Genomic DNA, 23,810 nt, shown 5'->3' with positions numbered 1-23,810 from the left:
GAGAATGCCCCTACAATGAAGTTCTTGAGGCTGAGAAAGAGGGCTAGAACCTGGCCCACCTGATCCCAGGCCTGAGTCTCTGCAGCAGCCCATGTGTCCTATGTCATGTCTCCCTGACTGAAGCCTTCCTAAAACATGTATTTGGTTGTGTGGCGCTAGGCTAAAAACCTTTTAGTGGTGCGCTACCATTTACCTGGAGAAGGGAATGGCAACCCACTCCAGTATTCTTGCCTGGAGAATCCCATGGACAGAGGAGCCTGGCGGGCTACAGTCCTGTGGGGTCACCAAGAGTCGGACATGAGCGAGCGCTTAGGCACACACCGTTTACCCGATTCATGCTCTGTGATGTGGGATCTGGAGTCTTCCGGTTCCCAGACCCTCCATACCCTGTGTTTGGTTCCTCAGTTTATATTGCAAACTTCTCATTTTTCAAGAGCAAATGTGTTAACCTGTCAGATCCTTTCCTGTCTAGCAAGGCAAGTGCTTTCACGTCAGTGTTCCCACAGAATTTTTTAACATATCTTTAGCAGACTGTAAATGACAGAGCACCATTTCCTTTCTGCTTAGAGCTCCTGTGTCCAGGAGGCCTAGGACCTAGTCGGCATTGAACATGGCAGAGGTTGGCGTCTTCACCATGTCACTGGAACCGCAGGTGTGGATGTGGCCTCCTGGTGAGAGTCAGCATCAGCACCACCCTGCGGTGGTGTCCGAGTCCCAGAAGCTCTTCCCACACACCACTCAACAGGCTGATTTTTTTCTCTTTATTATTAGACATAGTGTATAAACACATAAAACAGAAAATAGCATGGATCCTCGTGGGCCTCAAAAACCAGCAGGGAACGAAGAGGCCCCAGGAAACTTTTTTTTTTTAAGTACAAGATATATTAGTGGCCGGACCAAGGGTGTGGAAGGCAGGCCAGAGCCAGCAGAGCTGAACTATAGGCTCCTTCTCTTCCTGCAGAGCCAGGACAGCCCCAGGAAGCTCTCCCCCAGCAGCCAGTCCACACGGGCAGATTGCTGCCTACGGGAAAACTCTATGACGGAGAGCCTTCCCCTCTTGGAGAGAAGGGCAGTGCACAGGATAACTAAAAGCTCCTTCCTTCCATCCTTTTTCCCTCCATGGCTGCAAGTGAGGAAAAGGAAAGCTGTGTCCAATGCACACTGACTGACTCCTCCCAGCTGCCCTGGGCCCCGATGCGCCCATACTTGGCATTTACCAAAGCCTGTCCCAGCTCAGACCCACCAGGTGCCCAGAGTTTGCTGAGGAGGGAAGGGGAGGGGAAAGGCTGGGTATGACACCAAACAGATCTTTATTTGCAGTCGTCACTGGGGCCGTTTCTTGCTGCTTATTTGTTTGCTGGCCTGCTCTTCTAGCTGCATGGCCAGGCGCAAGGCCTTGATGACATCTGGAAGGCAGGGGTGGTACACTTGAAGTCAGCAGGTCTCTCAGAGACCCTGTTCCCTCAGGCAGAGCCACCACCACCCACAGAGACCCCACCCTCCGGCTGCACCCACCTCGCAGGGCTGAGAAGTGCTTGGCTTGCTGGGCCAGAGCACACTCTGCTTTGTTCACAAAGGTCTCCAGGTCGTAGTCTGGCTGCTCAGCCATCTCGGAGAGCTCCAGCCAGCCCGGCCCTAGCTGCAGCGACACAGACGGACATTGTCAAGTCAATAATGACCAAACCAATTTAGCAAATCATTCCCAGGGCTCTACCATTTGCAATGCAGATGCCTGTTCCTCTAGCCATGGCCCTGACCCTGACCCTGACCCTGACTCCTGACCCTTCCCCCATAACTCTCAGCTTGAAACTGTCCTTCCCCTGCCTGCCAAAAATTTGTCCCTGTCCCTGATATCAAATGCATATCTTGATGCCCAAGCCAGAAATCTGGGCAAAAATTCTTTCACCTTGTCCCCCAATCCTAACAACTGCACCCCTGAAATGGTTCTTAAATCTCATGCCTTCCTGTCAATCCCAAGACCGTGGTCACAGCTAGTCTAGGCACCAATGTCTCTCCTGAACTCTACTAATCTCCTAACTGCTTTTAACTCCTAAGCGTTTCTACTCCTGCTCTCCCCAGGTCCTGAAGCCAGGCTCTGTGCTGTGGCCACAGTAAGGTCCCTAAAAGCATGACCAAGGCACCACTCTGCTTTACTCCCTTCAAAGGCATTCTCTGCCCTCATAACGAAGTCCAGGCCTTTGGTGTGAACCATAATGTCTTTTAGCATCAGGTCCCAGCTGACCCGCCCACAGCCTTGATTTCCCTCCCTCACCTGCTCATACCTTTTGCTATGGCCAGAGTGAACCTATCGCTCTTCCTGAAAGTGCCACGTCCTTTCAAACATTTGGACCCTGAGCACTTGAGGGAGGGAGGACTCGTGTAGACACTGACCTTGCACGTTCCCTCCTCAGCCCTCTCAGAGAGGGCCCCGAGCTGCCCTCTCTGCTCCACACTTGGAGTGCCCCACTGTTAGGATGCCCTTCAGGCCTCTCCCTTACTTGCACTTCTACAGCAGGGATCACGGCAGTGGTAGCATCTATCACCTTCTAAAGGCTGACCACATGCTGGGGAAGGCTGAGTGTTTAACAACATATCACTTAATCCTTAGATGTAACCATCTTGTCTTGACCATTTTGGAGATGAAGAATTTGGGGCCCAGTGAGCCTCAACGACTTTCACGAGGAAACTGGCTCATAAATAGAAGAGTTGGGATTGATCAAGTCTTTCTTTAGGCCTGTTATCCATAATTCATGATTTTGGCCCTTGGTCTCAGCACAGGAGCTGATGGTATATAGAAAGTATTCACCAACATTCATGAGCAAACGAGACCTGGCTACCCTCCAAACCCTCAGTCAGGAGCACAGGAGAGAGAGACGAGCTCCAGCCAGGAGGATGGGGGAAAGCCTATGTGTGCCAGGCTGGAGAAGGAGGTGCGGTAATTAGCTGCCCTATAGGAGCAGCTGAATAACTAACTGGGGAATTAAGAAATGCTGATCCAGAAGGCTGCCTCTTGCCACTCCAGCCAGAAGACCCGAGGAGGGGTGTATGTGTGCACGTAAAGCCCAGGTCACATTCAGGACTGACGCGGAGCCCAGGGCCAGCTCTCCACCTGTGTGATCTCCTTGAGCTCTTCCATGGCCCTTTCTTCCAGCTCCCGGATCTGAGTCATGGCTTCATTGAAGCTGGACATCTGGGAAGACAGTTCATCCTCTTCCTTGGAGAACTAAGGGGGCAAAAGGAGACCCATAACAGTGTGGCCTGGTCCCCATCTCAGCTGGCCATGTTCCCTTCTTGCCTGGCCCACCTCCACTTACATTGCCTGCACTCAGGGCCCCATTGGAGCTGGCTTCCATCTCTTCTGTTTCCATCTGAATTGGCTGCTCCCCACTGGGTCCACTGTGGGGGCTCAGCTCCTTGACCCTGAGAAAACAAGAAGGTCGCAGCTCCCACAGCAGCCTCTTTGGCAGCACCACTCAGATTTCGAGACTTCAAGGAGATGGAGTAGTGGCTTTGCTTTGACCTAGAAGGATTCTTATTCATACTGCTCCCCACCAGAGCCTGAAGGGGATCAGGAAAAAACCTAGTAGCATCATATATGAACTCCCAAGCCTCAGACTTAGCAAGTCACAGCAGAGGAGACAATAGGCTCTGAGTCCCCAGAGCCCCCTCCCCACTCTCATCACTGCCATTTCCCCCCCAACCCTGCCCCTTCCCATTCCACCTGGCATAGGTACCAGTACCTGTCGGCATATCTTAGTGTATTTAAAGTATATTCACAGGAGCTTATGCCTGGTGAGATCATGGCGATCTGCAAAAGAAGGAATGGGCAGTTAATGGTCAAGGATCCCAGGGTAAGGGTGCTCTTGGAGAGGCTGCCAGGAATTGGGGGGAGAGCTCATTACATACCGTGTGCCAGGCAACTTGCCCCATGGGCCCTGCAAACTAAGGTTCTTTAAAAATTGGTCCCCTGTCTTTGCTGGTCTATCTGATTACTCCTGCTTTTTTATTTCTTTACTGACCTGTTCCTCTCACCAAGACAACAATGCAAGACTCTGTGATTCCTGCTGGAAACTTTAGTTCACCTGGGCTCAGAGATACTGCCTTAGGGAGAGGGGTTTAGAGCTTAGTCAGAAATTCCCACCTTCCTCAGCAGGCAGGAGACAGGATATTCCTTGGTGAGGAAGGAGGGCAGATCCGAGTTAGAAAGCATTATGGATAAAATAAGGGGACAGAAAGTCATTCAAGGCTGAGGCCCTCTCCAATTTCCTAGGCTGGGAGCCAGTGACCCCTGAGGGAAGTCACAGAGGGACGAGGACTGCCTCTCCTGCTTCCCCAAAGGACTTCCTCCTGAATCCTGCAGCCCCCTTTTCATCAGGTATGGGAGGAACGACCTCCCCGATCCAAGAGGTGCACAGACACACAGTGAAGGGAGAAGATCCTTTCCTCCCTGCTTGTGTAGGCAAAGAGGAGCCTGCTGCCCGAAAGCAGGGGGTGAAGCCCAGTTAAATTAGAGCCTGGAAACCCAGCTAGCCAAGAATACGGAGCCTCTTGCCCAGGGACAGGACTGCACCACTCCAAAGGACCCAACTCACCATGCAGGTCCTTGAGTTCTCGCCAATAAAGGAGTCCCTCAACACCTGTGTCAGCTTGCTCTCGCGGAATGGGGTGTGGGCCTTGTTCTGTCCCAGGGCCCTGATGCATTCCTGAGGGACAGCAGGGGAAGCTGAGGTCCCCTCCTTCCTTTTAAGATGCCCTCTCCCTCCCACCCTTTCCTCCCAGCAGCCCACCAGGGCCACCTGCTCCCCTGTAGCTGGGCCCAGCTACCTTCAGAGCCAGGAGACTTTTGTTGATTTCTGCACCCTCCATGCGGGTCTGCCGGTCAGCACTGGAAGTGTCTGCGCCTCGCTCGTTCCCTGCCAGATCCACCAAAGAGAATTTGCCATGCACTCTCCCTTTGGTTCGAAGAAGAATCTGGAAGCAGGCATGGGAGCGGGAAGAGTTGGAGTTGGCAAATGTCTGCCCAGAGGTCCTGTGGCAAAGGAGGACAAAGAAGGGCTATGAGCTCCTGGGGGGGGGGGGGCGGCGGCGGTCACCAGCCACCATGGCACCTGAGGCTTCAATGCAGTCAGTTCTCCAGGAGGAAAACTGTTCTGCGTCATCCTGTCCCACTTCTGTCCTTCCTTCCCTGGGCAGCAGCCCTCCCTCCAGCCATCTGGGCATGGCTTACCCTGGCAGCCAAAGTACTGAATTCTGTGTCAGGGCCTTGGCCAGACCCTGGGCCATAGGCCGTGGGGAAGCATGAGTTACCTCTGCTGCAGGGCACACAGGGAAGGAGGGGCTGTCATGAACCACATGCTAAACTCAAGGGCCCTGGGGAGATAGCCCCTCCCTGGTCCTCTATGTACTGCTCAGCACCCACTGCACCACGCCGAGGGCCCTGAGAGAAGAGCACTTTCCTCCCTCTACACAGGAGCTCTGGTCCCATCATTTCTAGCTAGAACATACCCAGAGCTTCTGTCCCCTACCACAGAGAGAGGGAACAGCAAGGAGAAACTCAAAGAAGTTGGGAAGCATGCCTCTGGATAAGAGTCTGGTAATAAAGCCTGCCTTGGTCAGATTCAAGATGATTTGACTCGCCCCTGACGAGTCTTACCCTGGGTCATCGGCCCCATTGTGACCGCTTAAGGCAGAGGCCTTCAGAGCCCTCACCAAGCTGGGGGAAGTGGTGCTCTGTGGAAACAGGAAAGGGCTCAGTGCTCATCTATCACCTGACTTGGCATTAGAAGGTGGCCCCTTCCTCCGGCCAAACTCTGACCTGCAGGCACTGCCCATGTCGATCATCTTGATGACGTCATCAGCACAGCTCACCAGGCGCTCCTGCAGCCCCACCACCTGCACCTGCTGCTTGCCGTCCTCCAGCACGCGCAGCTTGGCCTTCTTATTGAGCAGGTCGAACAGCTGTGCCGGGCAGGGGAACAAGGCCAAGGCTGTCAGGCGCCAGGCACCCACCGATCCCTCCCCACTTCAGAGCCTGTCGCAGCTTAGACAATGGCTGGGAACAGGAAAGGCGGGAGAGGCTACACTGGGCGATGTCAGATGAGCAGCGAGCAGTTCACCTGGGAGCTGAACTGGGCCACCTGGGTTTGATGTGACCCTGCTTCTTTACTAGCTGTGTGACCTGGGAAGGCACTTAGCCACCCTCATTTCTCACCTGTGCAATAGCGATAATAACGGTGATACTTCCTAGTAGGGTTGTGGTGATGAGCTGAGACAAGTTAAGTGCTTAGAATAGTGCTCAGTACCTAGTAACATGTTAATAAGCCACATTAGCTATTATCTAGACCCCACTCGGGGAAGGTGACTCTCCAAAAGCGTAGAGAGATACACAGAAATATAGAGAGAGTACGAGTATGAGAATGAATGTGTGCGATCAGGAGAAGAAGGGCGATTTAAGAGGGAGGTGCATGGAGGGAGCACAGGGCACACACACAAGTAAACCTCCCGTCTGGGAGGAAGCCCTGAGGTGTGTTCCTACTTACTTGTTGAGCGTGCCTCCCGTCCCACCATCAGGTGAAAACCTCCCACACATTTGGGCAAAGTGGCCCAAAGGTGTGACAACACACAGGGTGTTTGTCTTCTACAATTTCTAGCCAACCTCAAGATTTTAGAAACTTCAGGGGCCCCAGCAGCATACACAGAGGCCTTCCTGCCAGCTACCTTCCCATTATAGATTTCGAAGAATGTCACATAGACTTCCAGGTCCAGCTTCCGGTATCGGGGCTGATTCTTCAGGAGGAAGACATCCTGGGCTGTGGGGAGAACCTGGATTAAGTAAGCAACCTGCCCTTCTGTGCCCAACCCTGCTGCGGCAGAACATACTACTTACAGGCCATCGCATAGATCCCTTTGGATGCATTCTGGGCTTTTCCATAGAGGTCTCCACCCATTGTCTGCAAAGGGAAAGGACAGGAGACTGTGCTAAAGGGCCCTTGGCCTAGGCCAGAGCATTACTGGCTCCACCATCACCGTGGGCCATACTACAGCCAGGAGGGGATCTGGACCTGCTAAGGCCCTTCCTTGCCCCTGACACAGCAAGAGCATCTGGAGGTGGGGCATCTGCACCAAGGGGACCTTCTGCAAGAAACTCATTGTCCCCCTTTTCAGAGACCCAGAGGTGCACTAAGGGCAGGATCACTCTCTGACAGGCTTGAATACTCACATGAGTCTTGCCACTTCCTGTCTGGCCGTACGCAAAACAGGTTGCCTTTCCACCTTCAAAGACTGTTTGTACCAGTGGCCTTGCTGTGAACCTAAGAGAAAGGATGGGGAAGCATGCATATCTCAGCTTAAATGTGCTTCCTAGAACATGGTTCTGCTACCCTTCCAAAGCAGGATTCCTGGGGGCTTCCTTCCAAGCAAAGTGGTCCTACCTGACCCCACCCCCACTTACAAATCTGAAATTATCCTAACCACCTGGGAAGGGCTGGACCAACAGGCCAGGAGCAGGCTGGTCCATACTCTAACTGAGCCACCAGCACCTCCTCTACCCTGGAGACACAGAGGGAAGCTTGAGCTTAGCAGCCGCCTTCCAGCATATGATACACTACTAAGAGCAAAGAAACTCTTTAAAGTAAAAGCCTAAAATATTTTAGGCTTTGTGGGCCACATAGGTCTCTTCCATATATATACATACATAAGTATACATATATACATTTTAAAAATTTATTTATTTGGCTGCACTGGGTCTTAGTTGTGGCAAGAGGAATCTTTAGTTGCAGCGTAGTGTGGCATGTGGGATCTAGTTCCCTGACCAGGGATCGAACCTGGGCCCCCTGCATTGTGAGCTCAGATCTTAGAAACTGGACCACCAGGGAAGTCTGAAATACACATATATATTTAATGATTCTTTGAAAACACAAAATCCACTCTTAATTTGAGAGCCATATAAAAAGGGGTTGCAAGCCCACTTTCACCCATGAGCTACAGTTTATCAACCTCTAGTGTAGAGCAGCGCTGTCCAATAGAACTTTCTGAGGATGGATACTGGAAATGATCTCTATCTGTACTGTCCAACAGTAGCCACTGTCACACGTCTACTGAGCACTTGAAATGTGGCTCGTGTAACTGAAAAACTGAGTTTTTTTGACTGCACTGTACAGCACGTGGGAATCTTAGCTCTCCAGCCAGGGATTAGACCCATGCCCCTGCAGGGGAGGTGCAGCTCTTTAACCACCAGACCATCAGAGAAGCCCCTGAAGAACTGAACGTTTAATTTTATTTAACTTTTATTTAAACAGTCACATGAAGTTAGGGGGAACTGTACTGGACCAAGCAGCTCCAGAGTTTGCTGAGTCTGCTAAGCCCAGTGGGTAATGGGGGCTGTACAGGACACAGACACAGGAGGAACCCCTGAGGCTTACCCAGCCCAGCCTCAAAGAGGGCAGTGGGAATATTTCTCTTCTGTCTACTCAAGCATGGGCCACTAAAGCTGAAACATAGGATGTGACAGCCCCAACAGGACCTTCCTTGTGCTAGAAGCCAGAGCCAGCTCTGCACCATGGTCCATCCAAAGAAGACACAAGAGGAGGCCAGGAAGGGATTCAGAGTCAGCATGCCTGAGAGTGCAAGTGTTACCTCAATGTCCCACATTGAAAAAAGGAAAGTGTCAGGAGGAAGGGGGGAAACGGAGGCAAGGGACTAACCTGTAGACGACTTCATTTGAAGTTGTTTCATCAAATGCGAAGTCAAAGCAGAATGCTTGGTTCTCCAGATACTTTGTTAAGTCCACTTTTAACTTGGGCTCATGGACCAAGAGGACACACTTGCTAGGAACGGAAATCACATCAATTTCTTTCTTGGCCAACTCTGCAGAAGGACAGAATTTCAGGGGATGCTCCCTGGACACTGGGGACCCTCAGTCTGAAGCCTCATTCTGACTGAACTTACCTTGAGGCTAAGGTAAGGTGGGACTTACCTTGTTTATTCAGTGGGCGTTTCCTAACACAGACACATATCCTGTGCTCTTCAATCTTCAGGAGGAGGAGAGAAGACAACCGTCAGCGAAATGTCAGTGTAATATTGAAAGAAAGCTTGTCCAGAACCCCTCCCTTACTAATCATATGTCTGGCCCAGTCAGGGGCTGAGACCTAACACTGGGATCCACTGTGCTCATAGTCACTCTAGAGCACAAGAAAGCTCTGAATTTTCTTCTCAGTTTTCTCACTCTGCTGCCTATAGGAGGTTTCAGCACACTTTCATGATTAGTAGTAAGAATTTAGCCAATCTACTGAAGCAGGGAGGATAGGAGCTGGAAGGGAGTTTATAAAGATCAGAGTCTCCTATCTAGCCCTTGCTAGCTCCAGCCCACCAAAGGGTATTTAAAAACGCCTTGAGGGTGAGTGACGATTCCTGTACGCTCTCATTCCTTTAAGAGATGTTTCTGTCTCTCAGTTATACACCTACTCAGGAAAATAATCTTTTTATATATATTAAAAAATGAATCACTTTGCTGTATACCTGAAACTAACACAATATTGAAATCAACTATATTTTTAAAAAATTGTATGCCTACTCAGGAAGGAGAGATAGAAGCCCTTTGGGATTACTTACTGGATCAGCCGCAGTAAGTGGATGACATTCCAAAGTAGCTCGAAATTCTTTAATCATGCGGGCAAATTCCCAGTTTGGAAAGCTGTTGTCATACTCCTGTTTGGGGTAAGATTGAAGAAGGACTGACTGCCAAGGTGTAGGTGTTCATAGGCCTCAGTGCTAGGCAGTGGCAACAACAGCCCTTCCTATGCACACAGCCCCTTCAGGGCTGACCAAACCCTCACACGATCTCATTGCCCTTGACTCTGGCTCTGGGCAGAGAATCCAGGCACAAGTTTTGGGAACAAGATTGGCAGGGGGGCCTAGGCATGCAGCAACCACTCTAGGAAGCGGGGCAAGAGCCACTGCCCCATGTCTTAGGAGACCAGCAGGCTGGGATTCTCCAGTGCCATTAACCCAACCAAAGGGAAATAATCCAAACTTTAACTCCACTGTGGCACCCCACATATGCGCAACTAGGCGGTCAGGGGAAGCAGGCAACTGCCAGTGCACTGTGTGATGGGCATGTCCCCTGGATAAATAGTAGGAGATATTCATCATCTGAAGGTCTTCAGAAAAATATCTGAATGATTTGTTCTCTGAATCCTGATGAGAAATTGGTTAAAATTATTGGTTATCAGAACTGGAGCCTCAGAAATGCTGGGGCTGAACCGTTATCTATCTCTGTTGCTGACAAGGTTGCAGTTAAGAATGTCTGTCCAAAAACCCTTGCCCTTGCTTCCCAAGAAAGGTACCTGAGCTCGCTTTATTCTCATTTCAGAGTTCTGGGCTCTCTTCTCTTCTCGCTTGTTCTTCATTTTTTCCATTTCTTTCACAATACATGATTTCCTCCGAACTAGTGGAAGAGAAAAAAAAGAAGCCCTCTCTTTTACCTGTCTCTTTTACCAGCCTGCTCTTCTCTGGCCGTTGTGTGGAGTCCGGGCCTTTCTCATGGCTAGACCTTCTCTAGACCTTTGCTCTTATATCACCACATGCAAAGAGAGGAAGCACCAGCTGTGACTCTTGGGATGGCCTAGCTGACAAGAAACTTGCTAATATGAGCACTCCAGGTCTAACCCAAGCTCTCTCTATGCCTCTGCGGCCTTTTTCTCAACAATGAGTAGAGATGAGATTGTCCCTGTTTGGTGGTCACTCTGGACTGTTGTTCAGGTGTTGACCAAGACTTTAGCTATAACAACACCTCAGTTACATCAGAGAGCTTCTGCCAGCTGGCAGTGAGTGACAGGGTCACCAGTTGTGAAAGATCGATTCTGTGGCCACAGGGCAACATGTCCCCATGTGACAGACATGGTTTGAACTCAGGTACCAAGCAAGCCAGGTTTGGGACAGGCTGTAATTCCTATCCTGCACCAGAAGCAGGGTACCAGATAGCTCAGTGTGTCTACCTGACTTCACAGAGTTTGCAGAAGAGCTGTCTCGGATGGAGTGGACTTGCTCTTCCACCTCCTTGCTGACCATCGTCAATGGTATTTCACCCACTGCAGGGCAGGAGGGCCTAGAGAGGCCAGCTGCGGGGGAATAAGAGTCATTGGAGAAGCAGGTAGGCATACGGCAGCTGTGTTCATCTGAGCCCTAGAGGGTCACAGGCCAGGAGGATGGCTACTGACTGCCAGCTCATCAAGGGCTCAGGTTCTACTATATAAGCAGAGCTCAGGCTTTTCCCTTCATCTCGATCCACACCTTGAACCCAGTAAGCCCCGCAACAGGGGTTGGCTCCTGGTGTCAAGAAATCTTAAACGTCATGTGAGTTGCTCAGTATGAGCTTCACTATGAAGGGAAAAGCCTTTAAAGGTCTGACCTCTTTGGGCTTGATCAAGTAAGGGTTCTTAGGCCAGGCCAGGCCTTTCAGCTCATTTGGGAAAAATTTCTGACTTCAGAACCCCAGTGGTTAACAGGAGGAAGGACTGAAAACTAGGAATAATGGGAACCTGGTTCAACCTAGAGAGGTACAACCCACAGCAACTTCCCATAGCTGGCCATGACCCTTTTGTTTACCTTGACTTTAAATCACTTAATTTACTAATAACTAGTACAAACTGACAATTAAAAATGTTTTTAAACTCCCATTTATATAAAGTCCAAATGAAGAGAAAGTTAATTTATGTGATCCAAAGTCAGGACATAGGTACCCTTGGGGCTTAGGAATTGGGAAGGGGCCTGAAGGGGACTTTTGGAGTGCTGGTAATGCTCTTTGATCTAGATGTCAGTTATATGAGTGTGTTTACTTTGTGAACTATATAGTCAATGATAGGTTTACTTTCCTGTATATATATATATATATATGTATATATATGTATATATATGTATATATATGTGTATATATATATGTGTGTGTGTGTGTATATATATATAATGTTTAAAGTTTAAAAAGTAAAGTGAGATGATTTTCAGATAAGGGAGCAGTGGTGCAGGAGCAGAACGGTATGAAAGCCAGGGAGCATAGGAATCCTAGGATATTCCAAAACAGGCTCAGGGCAATGTGTGAAGAGCTGCTCTAAGGCCTCAAACAGGGAGAATAGATTCATTACTCACTGGAAACTGAAAACTGTTTGCGGGAATTTGCAGATGCAGGCAGCTCCACCTCCATATCATTCTCCTGAGTGATTCGAACCTCTGAGACAGTGGACATGCGAGTGGAACGGCCTCGGAGACCTGAAGGACCAAGGGCCACGGCCAGTCAGTGCATTGTGATCAGGAGAGCAAAACAGACAGAGAGACGGCCGAGGGTAACCCTTCAAGATTCTATACAGGGTGAGATGGGTCCCGATACCTGGAAAGCAGCCCACCAACTTCCCATTCCTTCCATCCAAGGAAAGAAAGGCCAAGTACCAGTGACCCCAAAACTAATTTGTTACATTCTGCGGTCTGAGAGCTCCTGAAGGCTCCCACAAGAGCATCTGTCTGGAGTAAATGGAAGGACCTACAGACAATCTGAGATCATTTCCGGAGACACAGACCTAATCCCAGAAAAAAAGCATTTTATTCTTAGCAGCAGCACCTACCATTCTACAATCTTCCCAAACATCCCGAGGTAAATACCAGTATTCCCAACTGATAAAAGGGGACATTAAGGCATAGAGAAATTAAGCAATTTTCCCAGTGTCACTCAATTAGTAAGTGTCAGAGTCAGGATGTGAACCCAAGACTGCCAGATTTCACAATCAGGGCTTTTTCCACTGCTCCAAGATGCTTTACAGAGCCAGACCTGGGCCACATCATCAGAAGCCATGGGACCAGCAACTGATTTTTCTGGAATCTTCAAAGAATGCTTAACTGACAGAAACAATTTAACTGAGTTTATACAATTAAGTTGTTTAAACAAGTTTAATTCCTGTCAATTTCTACTCATCTATATTGCTTCCCTCCAATTTGGAAATAAAACACTAGTGTCATATAAACAAGTATCAATCTATATGGAATTTGAGTTTCCTAAGTTTAGGCTGATACGATGGCTCTATATAATCAATCTATGTTTTTCATAAAGAGCATGAGTTATTATAATATTCCTATTTCTCAAAAGATCTGTGATCTTGTGTTTCACTTCTACTGTTCACTATCATTCATTCAATAATGAATCATTTTTTTCCCATTAAAAGGAGCGGTAGGGGTCCAGTGGTTAGGACTCCATGCTCTCACTGCCGAGGGCCCAGGTTCAATCCCTGGTTAGGGAACTAAGATCCCATGAGCCAGGTGGCATAGTCAAAAAAAAGAAAAAAGGAAGAGTGGCAATATCCTTTTGGGACATGCATGTGGAGAGAGACCACTGCCACCCATATTTCTCCTGGAGGCCACTGGAGTGGTACAGCCAGCAATAGAGGGCCAGCATTACACCACTCCTGCCTAGCTCAAGCTCAAAACCACCCCACCTTGGACCCCTGGGAAACCTGAAGCTCCAGTCAAGTAGTCTCTGAGCCCAGGGTGGCTGGATTATGGACAGTGATAACCCCTCGACCAGGACAGGTTGTGCAGGCTGTAAAGTATAGCTGGCTCTGGGTTATAAACTGGATTATTTGGGCAGCTTGTGCATATAGGCACCTGTCACAGCCTACCATAGTTAAAGCAGGTTTATGCTGATTCCTGCAGAGAAAGCCTTTCTCCTGGAGTTCAAAGCACTGCCATTATTTGTCCAATCCCACCCTATCCCCAGATCACCACAGCACTACCAACTCTACCTCTAAATGGCCCTGACCTAGCTTTTCTGACAGCCCACTTACCACCTCCCTCCAAGGCATGTTATTTCCCCAGGGAGAGAAAACAAGCCCACCATGGTTGATTAGTGCTCTGGATTCCACAGGAAAGGCTTCCAGGCCAGTTAGCAAATTTCCCAAATGCACCAGATCCAAACAGACTGGTCTAAGTTAAAAGCTGTAGGTTGAATTCTCTTTTTCTTTTTTTTAACTGCTTCAGAGGTAGGATTGACATAAAAACAGCTGGAGGTATTTTATGTGTACAACTTGATGGATTTGGAGGTAAGTATACACCCATAAAACCATCATCATAATCAATGCTATAAATCTCATCACCTCCAAGTTTCCCCCTGTACCCTTCATTTTATATTTTGTTTTCTCCTTTTGTAGTAAATCACTCAACATAAGATCTACCCTCATAGTAAATTTCTAAGTATACAATACACTCATTGATGATGGGCCCTATGATATACATTAAATCTCCAGAACTTCTTTATCTTCCCTAACTGAAACTTTGTACCCTTTGACCAACACCTCTCCATTTCTTCCTCCCTGAAGGTTGAATTCTTCTTCACTGAGAAAGAGGCATGGAACACAGGGCAGGACTCAGCCTACACAGTAGCGGTCTTCTAAACTGGAACCATGAGTCTACTCGGCTTCCTGAGCCCCAAAAACATCATTTCTGGCACAAACCCCATGACAGTGAGCCAGCAGAAATCCATTTACCTTCCTTTGGAGCAGGGATTCTGGAGCTGACTGATCTGCGCTTTTGTTTCTGTAAAACAAAACAAACCACCACAACATATGGGTCTTATCAGTTCTCAGGGGCCTATCCTGGGCCCATGTGCTGTAGTGAAGTACTAAGCAGGCCCAGAAAACAAACCAGCAAAGACCCAAACACGCCAAGTGCATCCTCTGTGCACTGGCTGAAGTCAGATGACTGGCAGCTACCTGAACCGTTACATTCTCCTGCAGGGGAAGATTGTCCTTCGGGTGTAAGGGAAGAAGCTGTAAGAGTTCTGGGTTTATTGCAGCCACATCATCAAAATCTACCTGCAAGGAGAAAGTAAAAGTTTCTGTGAACAACATAGCTTGTTCAATTCAATTGCATTTCTGCAATCAAGGATACCCCTAAATTCATATTTTATAAACTTTAAGTTCCGCCAAGTACTAACAGCTATAAACAAATATTTATTCCCTGATTGTGTTTTACCATCTAGATGGATATTGGTTTCTGATTTCCAAGCCAATGGTAGACGTTAGTGATGAGAATGAGGTGAAGAGGAAGGCCAACAGTCAGACAGTCCACAGTAGATCTTGGCCACTTGGCTCCCTACCGCTCTGTGGGGCAGTGGGGTCCTGCTGGGCACAGCCCCCTGAACACCTCTTGCTGCCTGCCACCAAGGGGGAAACAATTCTAACTGTCCCACTGATAGTCAAATGGAGGGCCCTTCAGGATCTTATGGGCGGGGACAAGTTCCCGAGAGCTGTTACCTAGTCCTAAATCTACCTACATTTTCTACTGGGCCCAGAAACTTCTTCCCCAGTCACAGCATCCTACTCATGCCTTCTCTACTTCCTGTGCATACCTGCAATGAGGTCACAATTCCAGGTTTACATCACCAGAGTCCTCAAACCCTCTAGGGACAACTCAGGCTTCATCAGCATACTGCACAGCAGATTCAAACACACCAAAATAGTACCAACTTGATTATCTGTGTTTCACATTTGTGATAAAATGTGAAAGAGCTGCCGCATGTACTCCCAGGTGAGAACGTCACTTCCTACATATGCAATTTTTATGTATTAACAGCTTCTTCAAACACTTATTAGGCATGAGTAAGGCAGTAGGGGGAAGGTACTCAAAAGTGAACTAAGACATGTATTGGACTTCCCTAGCGGTCCCATGGTTGGACGGCTGGGAAGATTTCACATCCTGGGGGGCAACTGAGCCCATGTGCTACAGCTACTGAGTTCAAGCTCTAGAGTTGTAAGTACTGAGTCCATGCTCTGCATCAAGAGAAGCCACTGCAATGAGAAGCCCACGCACTGCAGCTAGAGAGCTGCCTCAACTCGTTTCAACTACTGAAAGCCCACATGCAGCAACGAAGACCCAGTGCAACCAAAAAATTAAAAGACATGTATTGCCCTTGCCTTCAGTGAGCTCATATTCTAGTGGGGAAGAGAAGCCGTCACATAAAGGGCTGGAAACCCAAGCAGCATGGGATAGACAAGGAGGACATAACTATCAAGTGCAAAAGCTGGTAAGTACTTCAGTAGTCACACTTCTACTCATCTTTCTTGGACAGCTACAAACCCTTACCACTACCCCTCTACCCCGATTCCAATCCCTAAACTACAGAGAGCATAAACAATGCAGGAGACCAGAGTTCTGACATTAACTGATTCTCACATTAACGATTCAGGCAGGCCTAAGAGTGTGGAGACAGCGAGGCACTGGGCAGGACCACAGAGTGGGGAACTGCCCCATTTGTCCCTGGCACAGGATACTTTGGGAGGAGTGTATGGTAAAAAGGACTAAAGTTGATTGGGATCAGATCTTGAAAAGGCTTTGAATGCCTCACTAAGAAGGCTAAACGAATATTCCACAGCCAACATTTGAGCTGGAGTTAAGATGCAATAAGAATTGGATTTCTAAACAAACAACAAAAACAAGTCACAAGGAACTGCTAATAGATAGTTGAAAGGGATTCTAGGAACCTCTTGATTCAAGGGCAGATAATATAAAGAATTCAGTTCTTCTATTTCTCAAATATACCACCTAAATAAACATGTACCTACTATAAGGCACTATGCTAAGCAAGCACTTTACCTGTGTTATTTCATTAAGCTTCACGGAAGCAGGTCTAGGTTTGTCTTATTCACCTCTGTATCCCCAATGCCAAACACACTGGCTGGCATTTTGGAACCAGTACAAAAGGATTTGTTGAATAAGTCCTCAAACAACCCTATGAATAGATATTATTATCATCCTCATTTCATAAATGAGGAAGCTGAATTTCTCATAGGAGCAGAAATGTGCTTGAGAACACTTTAAGTAGTGGCAGGGCCAGACTCTAGAATCCAGGTTTTCGTACTCAGCCTGGTGACCTCTTCACTACACCACATGCCTCTAAAACATAAATGTCTTAGGCATATCCCTCCTTCTTCTCAAAATCCTTCCAAGGCTCCCACTGTCTGCAGAATAAGATCTTAAACATCTTAGTGCCGGAGACAAAGGTCTTCAAGTCTCCTTTTCCAGTCTTTTTGCTGCTGCCAAGTATAATAAGCCCTCCTCTGTGCCTGGAGCCAGTTTCTTTACCAGTCCCCATGAGGACCACCTCACTGTGTCTTTGGCCCCACCCCCACAAGCTCATCTTCAGTGAGTTTCCATCTCTGAGCTGCTTTAGCATTATTCCATCTGTAGTTGCCTTCTATTATTGAGTGTTTCAGAAACATACTTTTGTCTCCCCAAAGAGATGATCAATTTTACTCTCCAAATCAGTATCATAGGTAGTGTGCACTCAGAAGCTAGCTTGGGTGAGTAAGGTTTTAGAATTCTGTGCGGTTTGCTTTCTACAAACACACCAGAAACTGTTGACTGCTTCAATTTAGAACAAGGCTGCCTTAAAAAGAGTCCCAAAGCATTCAAAGAGGACCATATTTAAGATTGGGGAGGACAAGTCGGGATCGAAAACAAGGCTGACACAAGTTCCATTTCCAGACATGTCTTTTTAACTGTGGTAGAGGCACACTCATAGAACCCACCTCTTTGCCCTTTGTATCTCCTCCTTCTTTCCATTCCACTGAAACGCAGGATTTCTCCAAGTTCACAGTGCTTATACTGGCACTGTGAATTATGCCTAAAGTATGAAAAGGCCAGAGTTAACCTATCTCTGTCACTTTTAGGATCCCAGAGGCTCAAATGTCAGGTTGACCTGAAGGAAGGGACAGTTGACTTTCTTTCTAACCCCAGCAGACAAACCTCTTGGCACCCCACCCTTGGAATATCCCTCAGTGACCTAGGCAGGAACAGCTCTTAAAACTGAGTTGCAGAGGATAAGGGTTCACCCCGACTCAAAAGAGAACCTACAGCGTGGTGAAGGTATGTTTGGGCAGGAGAGTCTCTCTAGTGCTTAGGTGAGCCATTCTTCAACACAGCACTGAGGCTCTAGCGCCCTCAGGTTTTCCTATCTCCTGACCTTTATGTCTGACCATTCTAATGATACTGGTATCATCAGACCTACCACAGTTGGGATACCTGCTGAACTGAAAAGGAGAGGGCAGAATTGCAAGCTCCTGAATGAAGAGCAGGGATCTCATCATTTGTCCCATTACCCTGAATCCAGTGTCTGACATATTGTAAGTGCTCAGTGCTAATGGGAGAGTAGAGGGGTCAGAGAGCCGAGGTCCCTGCAAGAGCAGGGCAGTTTCAAGGGAGAACTTCGGAGGGGAAGGGAGTCCTGACTCCCCGGAGAGGTCCAGTGACACGGGGGCTCCGCTCACTCCTAGAGGACGGAAAGGGGCCGCATGGCCAGTGCAGAGGCCCCTGGCCGTTGGCAGGGAAGACTGACCGCCAGTGAGGAGACCTAGACCAGGGGTGTGGGAGGATCCCTAATAGTGATTCAGGGCCTGCCATTTGGGGAGGGGCGGTAATTTCAGTCGTCTCAGCCCACGGGTCCCTTTGGTCTCAGGACCCTGCCCCTCACCATTACTGCGCTGGATCTTGATGGTGAGACCAGGAAACAGGCGAGCCTGAAGCGACGAGTCCATGGGCAGGAAGGAGCTCCAGTGACGGACACGCGTAAGGCCAGAAAACCAACTCTGGTAATCCTAACGCCGTGTAAACCGCCGAAGTTTAAATCCCGCGCGCCAGCGTCCCGAAACGTCATCACGCTGTCGCCGGTCTCCCTTCCGCCAATCAGCGGCGTTCTGCGGAGCCTTTTGGGATACGTAGTCTCCGGGACGCCTTCCGGCGTCTGGAACCGCCCACTCGTCTGGCCAGACCGCTGAACGCAGGGCCTGTTGGGAGCTTTGGGAACCCGCCCTCTGGGAGGTCTCTTTTTCCCTGAGTTCAACCGGTGGCATCGCCGCTGGAGTCCTTTAAACTCAGAAACCTCAGGGTGATGTGAGAGAGGGAGGGTTCTGGGGTCTTATAGTCATGGGTTCGAACCTCAGCTCCATTAGTTGCCTACTTAGTGACCTCATACAAGTTAAACTTGCCTTCTTCGCGCGATTCTCCCTTGTGATATTATTGCTAAGTTCTAATAATGGGGGACTACGTTTGGAGTGCCTGGAAGACCTGGTTCACTAGGTTTTATCGAGTGTCTTATCACGTGCTAAGCGCTGGAAATAGTAATTGTGAACAGGACCCATAGTTCTTGCCCTCGACCTAACATTTCTAACGCAAACAGGGAACAAAAAGAAGTAAATTACAAGTAAGTAACGAAGTGTGGTAAGTGCTCTGAGGGAAACAGAACTGGAATACAGAAAAATGGAGGAACCTACATTAGGTAAAATGGCCAGGGGAGAAATCTTTGAAGTTATAACCTGAGTCTAGAGAATAAGAAGGAATGTCAAAATCAACAGTCTTGAAGAAAGAAGAGAGCGTGGCTGGAAGGCAATAGGTGAGTGGGAAAGAGTGAGGTCAATTTAGCATCTTGGGTCGCAGAGAGTCGGACACGACTGAGCGACTGAACTGAACTGATCCCATACTAATAGTTTTGACTTTTATCCTCATGAGAAATCACTGAAGAATTTTGAGCAGAGGAGTGACATGATCTGAGTTACATTTAATTTTGTTTATTGGGCTTGCTCTGTTTGGAGAACTAATTTGAAGGTTGCAAGACTGGAAATGAGGTGACCATTTAGTAGGCAAGAGATTATGCGGGCCTAGCTTGTGGTTGTAATACTGGAAATGTTGCCAAGAGAATGGATTAAAGGTGTACCTTATTGGAGAGGTGGAGTGAATGGATTTTGCTGATGAGATTTGTGAAAAGATTTCAGTCTTAAATGAAACAGGAGGATATGAAATGGAGAATCTCACACATCCACCCTCCACAGAATGGAACTTAGAGACTAATTTCCCATAATTGCCTGGCTTACAGAAAAAAACACTTCCTGATCAAGGGAACATCCACCAAAAATTACTCTCCATTGTCAAGCCAATGAACTTAATACTTTGGGACTCTGGCCAGTCTTTCTACTCTTTGTTCTCCTGGCCCATTAATACAACTCACCCAAACCCTCAGTGGACTTGGTTGTATCTTGCTACAGCATGTGTTTCTCAAATTGCAAATCAGTTTCTGATAACTTGAGTCTGCCTTGGTTTACCTCTAGGTGGACAGGTTGGATGTGCCGGTGAAGGGGAAAGGATAATCGTGATTGACTGCTGGTTTCTGGCTAGAGTAGCTGGGTAGGCGGTGGACCATTACCTAAAGTAGGGAAGTGGAGTTATAAAGGAAACAGTTTGGGGAGTTAGGTAAAAAGTTTTGCTGTAGTCATGTTGAGTCTGAGATATGAAGACCTCAGAGTGGAGGTGTCAGTGAGCAGTTGGATAGGCAAGTTAGGAACTCAGGGAGAGATCCAGGCCAGAGATAGAGATTTGGCAGTCATTTTAGGTAGATATATTCAGAGTCCTGGGACTAAATATAATCTAGAGAGAGAGTATAGATGGAGATCAGAAGAACCATCCCGGAGCCACAGAACATGCCAACATCTTGAGGGAGGGCAAAGGAGGAAGAGCAAAGGAATGAGATGAGGGTGGTTTGAAGGGATGAGGAAAACCAGGGAGTAGCAAGCAGAAGGAGTGTCGGAGGAGGTAACTCTGGAGAGCTGCAGTGAGGACAGGCAAGATGAGGACTTGGAAATATCCTTTATATTTGCCGGCGTCTAAGTCATTGGTGACTTCGAGCAGTCTTGGTGAAGCGCTGAGAATGAAAGTCAGACTAGAGAGACAAGTTGGATATTGTTTAGGGATACATACATACGCAATAAAAGAATAAAAGTATGCTTCGGAATGATAAACACTAAGGTTCAGGAGAGCAGCTGCCTCTGGAAGAGAGAGTAAAATGATTGGACAGGGGTACTTCAACAAAATAGAAATTTTGTTTTTTTACATGAGGCACAAGTATACACGGTATTCATGATGTTGTTTTCTGTGCCTCCTGAATTAGGAAGGCAATGTAAATTTAGACCCATCCCCACCTTTTTTTCTTTTCTACCTGTTGGTCCAGGTAGTTGCAAACTTCCTTGCTGCTTCCCAAGGCTTTCGGGCACATGAGTTTTGCAGGGGCCCTTATTTCCAGTTCCTCAACTTTCCACAGACCTAGTGAATTTCTCCTGATCTTACATGGGTGATAAAACTCTAGCCCTCATTACTTGTTTCTGATTCCAATATTCTCCTGTTACAGGAACCTGAAATCAAGGAATTAACATCGAGTGATTCAAAATCAATAAAAACTGCAGCAAATGCTGAGTTTTCAGTCAAGAATTCCTTTTGTGCCAAAAATGAAGAGAGTAATCAGAGCAACAAAGGGAACTGACCAAGGAGAGTCCCATGGTATGAGAATAATGAAACCTGTAGAACTTTAGGAAGCACCAAACCATTAAATTGGAGATGCTTCCATATGCCAGGGTCTCCAGCATATTACCATAGACATATCACCACTACAGAAAAAGAAGCCCTCCCTTAAACTGGTAATAGAACAGTTGGAGTCTATAAAACTGGTATCCATGCCTGCATGCTAGGTCGCTTTAGTCATGTCTGACTCATTGTGACCTTATGGACTGTAGCCTGACAAGCTACTCTGTCCATGGCAAGAATACAGGAGTGGGTCACCATGCTTTCCTCCAGGGGAATCTTCCCGACTCAGGGATTGAACCCATGTCTCTCATGTCACCTGCATTGGCAGGCGGGTTCTTTAACACTAGTGCCACCTGGGAAGCCCATAAAATTGTTATGCTTAACATCAAAAAAAAAAATAACAAAATCTTTGTGAAAGGACAGAGCAATGTGTAAAAAAGAACAGACATATGAAAAAAAAAGACACCTGGAAAAGCTTTTAAAATACACCCACTGAAATAAAGAAACCTTTGGAACAGTATGTACTGCAGTTTCCAATTAGTGATTCAGTGATTCCAATGAGTGATTCAGTGGATGCTAGGTAAAAGGTTGCTGAGTACAAGATGTTTGTCTGGTGCCAGAGCATTGCTCCACAGATTATTTGCGTTACTATTTTGCAAAGGGAAAGCTTACCTATACATGGAGAAATGTGACAGTGACCATTATAAGCAAAGGATCAGTGTCCTCAATAGTGCAGTGCAGTTCAGTTCAGTTCAGTTTAGTCACTCAGTCATGTCTGACTCTTTGCCATCCCAGGGACTGCAGCACACCAGGCCTCCCTGTCCATCACTAACTCCCAGAGCTTGCTCAAACTCATGTCCATTGAGTCAGTGGTGCCATCCAGCCATCTCATCCTCTGTCGTCCCTTTCTCCTCCTGCCTTCAATCTTTCCCAGCATCAGGGTCTCTTCCAGTGAGTCAGTTCTTCACATCAGGTGGCCAGAGTATTGGAATTTCAGCTTCAGCATCAGTCCTTCCAATGAATATTCAGGACTGATTTCTTTTAGGATGGACTGGTTTGATCTTGCAGTCCAAGGGACTCTCAAGAGTCTTCTCCAACAACACAGTTCAAAAGCATCAATTCTTCAGCGCTCAACTTTATGGTCTAACTCTCACAACCATACATGACTACTGGAAAAGGCATAGCTTTGACTAGATGGATCTTTGTTGGCAAAGTAAGGTCTCTGCTTTTTAATATGCTATCTAGGTTGGTCATAGCTTTTCTTTCAAGGAGCAAGTGTCTTTTAATTTCATGGCTGCAGTCACCACCTGTAGTGATTTTGGAGTCCAAAAAAGGAAAGTCTGTCACTGTTTTCACTGTTTCCCCATCTATTTGCCATGAAGTAATAGGACCAGATGCCATGATCTTAGTTTATTGAATGCTGAGTTTTAAGCTAACTTTTTCACTGTCCTCTTTCACCTTCATCAAGAGGCTTTTTAGTTCTTTGCTTTTTGCCGTAAGGGTGATGTCATTTGCATATCTGAGTAATTGATATTTCTCCCTGCAATCTTGATTCCAGCTTGTGCTTCATCCAGTCCCTTGGACTGCGAAGTCAAACCAGTCAATTCTAAAGAAAATCATCCCTGAATATTCATTGGAAGGACTGCTGCTGAAGCTGAAACTCCAATACTTTGGCCACCTGATGTGAAGAACTGACTCACTGGAAAAGACCCTGATGCTGGGAAAGATTGAAGGCAGGAGGAGAAGGGGACGACAGAGGATGAGATGGCTGGATGGCACCACTGACTCAATGGACATGAGTTTGAGCAAGCTCTGGGAGTTAGTGATGGACAGGGATGCCTGGAGTGCTACAGTCCATGAGGTGGCAAAGAGTCAGACATGACTAAACTGAACTGACTGATTGTTAACTTAAGGTAAGAACAAATAAGATGAAGAATCAGTTGGAACTATTGGGAATGAAAAATTTAATAGTTGAAATCCATACATGGATTGAGTAGCAGAATAGTTACAGCCAAAACGAAATGATGAGCAATAAGATCAGGGTGAGGATTCATCCAAAAGGCATTAGGGAGGGATAAAGAAAACAAAAAAATAGAAAACAAATGAGCTCATTGTCTGTGACATACATTGTTGGTGGTAATCCCACAGTCATTCTCGCCTCCTTCTCTCTTACTCATATCCACATTGGAGATTGAAAAAGAAGGGACTGCAATGAGGATCCTTCGCTTGTTATATCTCCTCCCCTTTTTAACTTGCCTTGTATATAGAAAGAAAGCTCCTTGTCTGGAGCTGTGACAGCTTTCTTGTGATCATGAAGTAGGTTGCTAGTCATCAGTTCAAAAAAATTCATCATACTCAGGACAGCCAAGTAGGAAGGCAGGAAGAGCCCAAGAAGGTTCTTGGTGGCTAAGCAGCTGAACTAATGCCAG

General features: G+C 47.5%; 1 protein-coding gene and 1 long non-coding RNA gene across 2 annotated transcripts; one reads left to right on the top strand and one right to left on the bottom strand.

Annotated features, from left to right (window-relative positions):
- Window positions 728–18,685, bottom strand: KIF2C (kinesin family member 2C). The gene is made up of 21 exons (XM_005678554.2): window positions 18,506–18,685; window positions 17,565–17,659; window positions 14,748–14,849; window positions 14,523–14,571; window positions 12,142–12,261; window positions 10,995–11,117; window positions 10,344–10,444; window positions 9,610–9,705; window positions 8,975–9,029; window positions 8,703–8,865; window positions 7,220–7,310; window positions 6,887–6,950; window positions 6,718–6,809; window positions 5,816–5,958; window positions 4,825–5,029; window positions 4,593–4,703; window positions 3,741–3,808; window positions 3,315–3,420; window positions 3,110–3,223; window positions 1,516–1,639; window positions 728–1,406 (listed from the first exon to the last, which is right to left on the bottom strand). Exons 1-21 carry the CDS (start codon window positions 18,567–18,569, stop codon window positions 1,324–1,326), a joined length of 2,169 nt encoding a protein of 722 aa, XP_005678611.1. The 5' UTR covers window positions 18,570–18,685; the 3' UTR covers window positions 728–1,323.
- Window positions 18,835–22,989, top strand: LOC108635640. The gene is made up of 3 exons (XR_001917897.1): window positions 18,835–19,423; window positions 21,209–21,357; window positions 22,940–22,989. It is a non-coding gene; the product is annotated as an uncharacterized LOC108635640 (long non-coding RNA).

This window comes from Capra hircus, chromosome 3 (assembly GCF_001704415.2).
Source record: "Capra hircus breed San Clemente chromosome 3, ASM170441v1, whole genome shotgun sequence".
NCBI lineage: Eukaryota > Metazoa > Chordata > Mammalia > Artiodactyla > Bovidae > Capra > Capra hircus.
The sequence above is the reverse complement of the archived record's forward strand: the minus strand, read 5'-3'. Positions and strand labels throughout refer to the sequence as shown.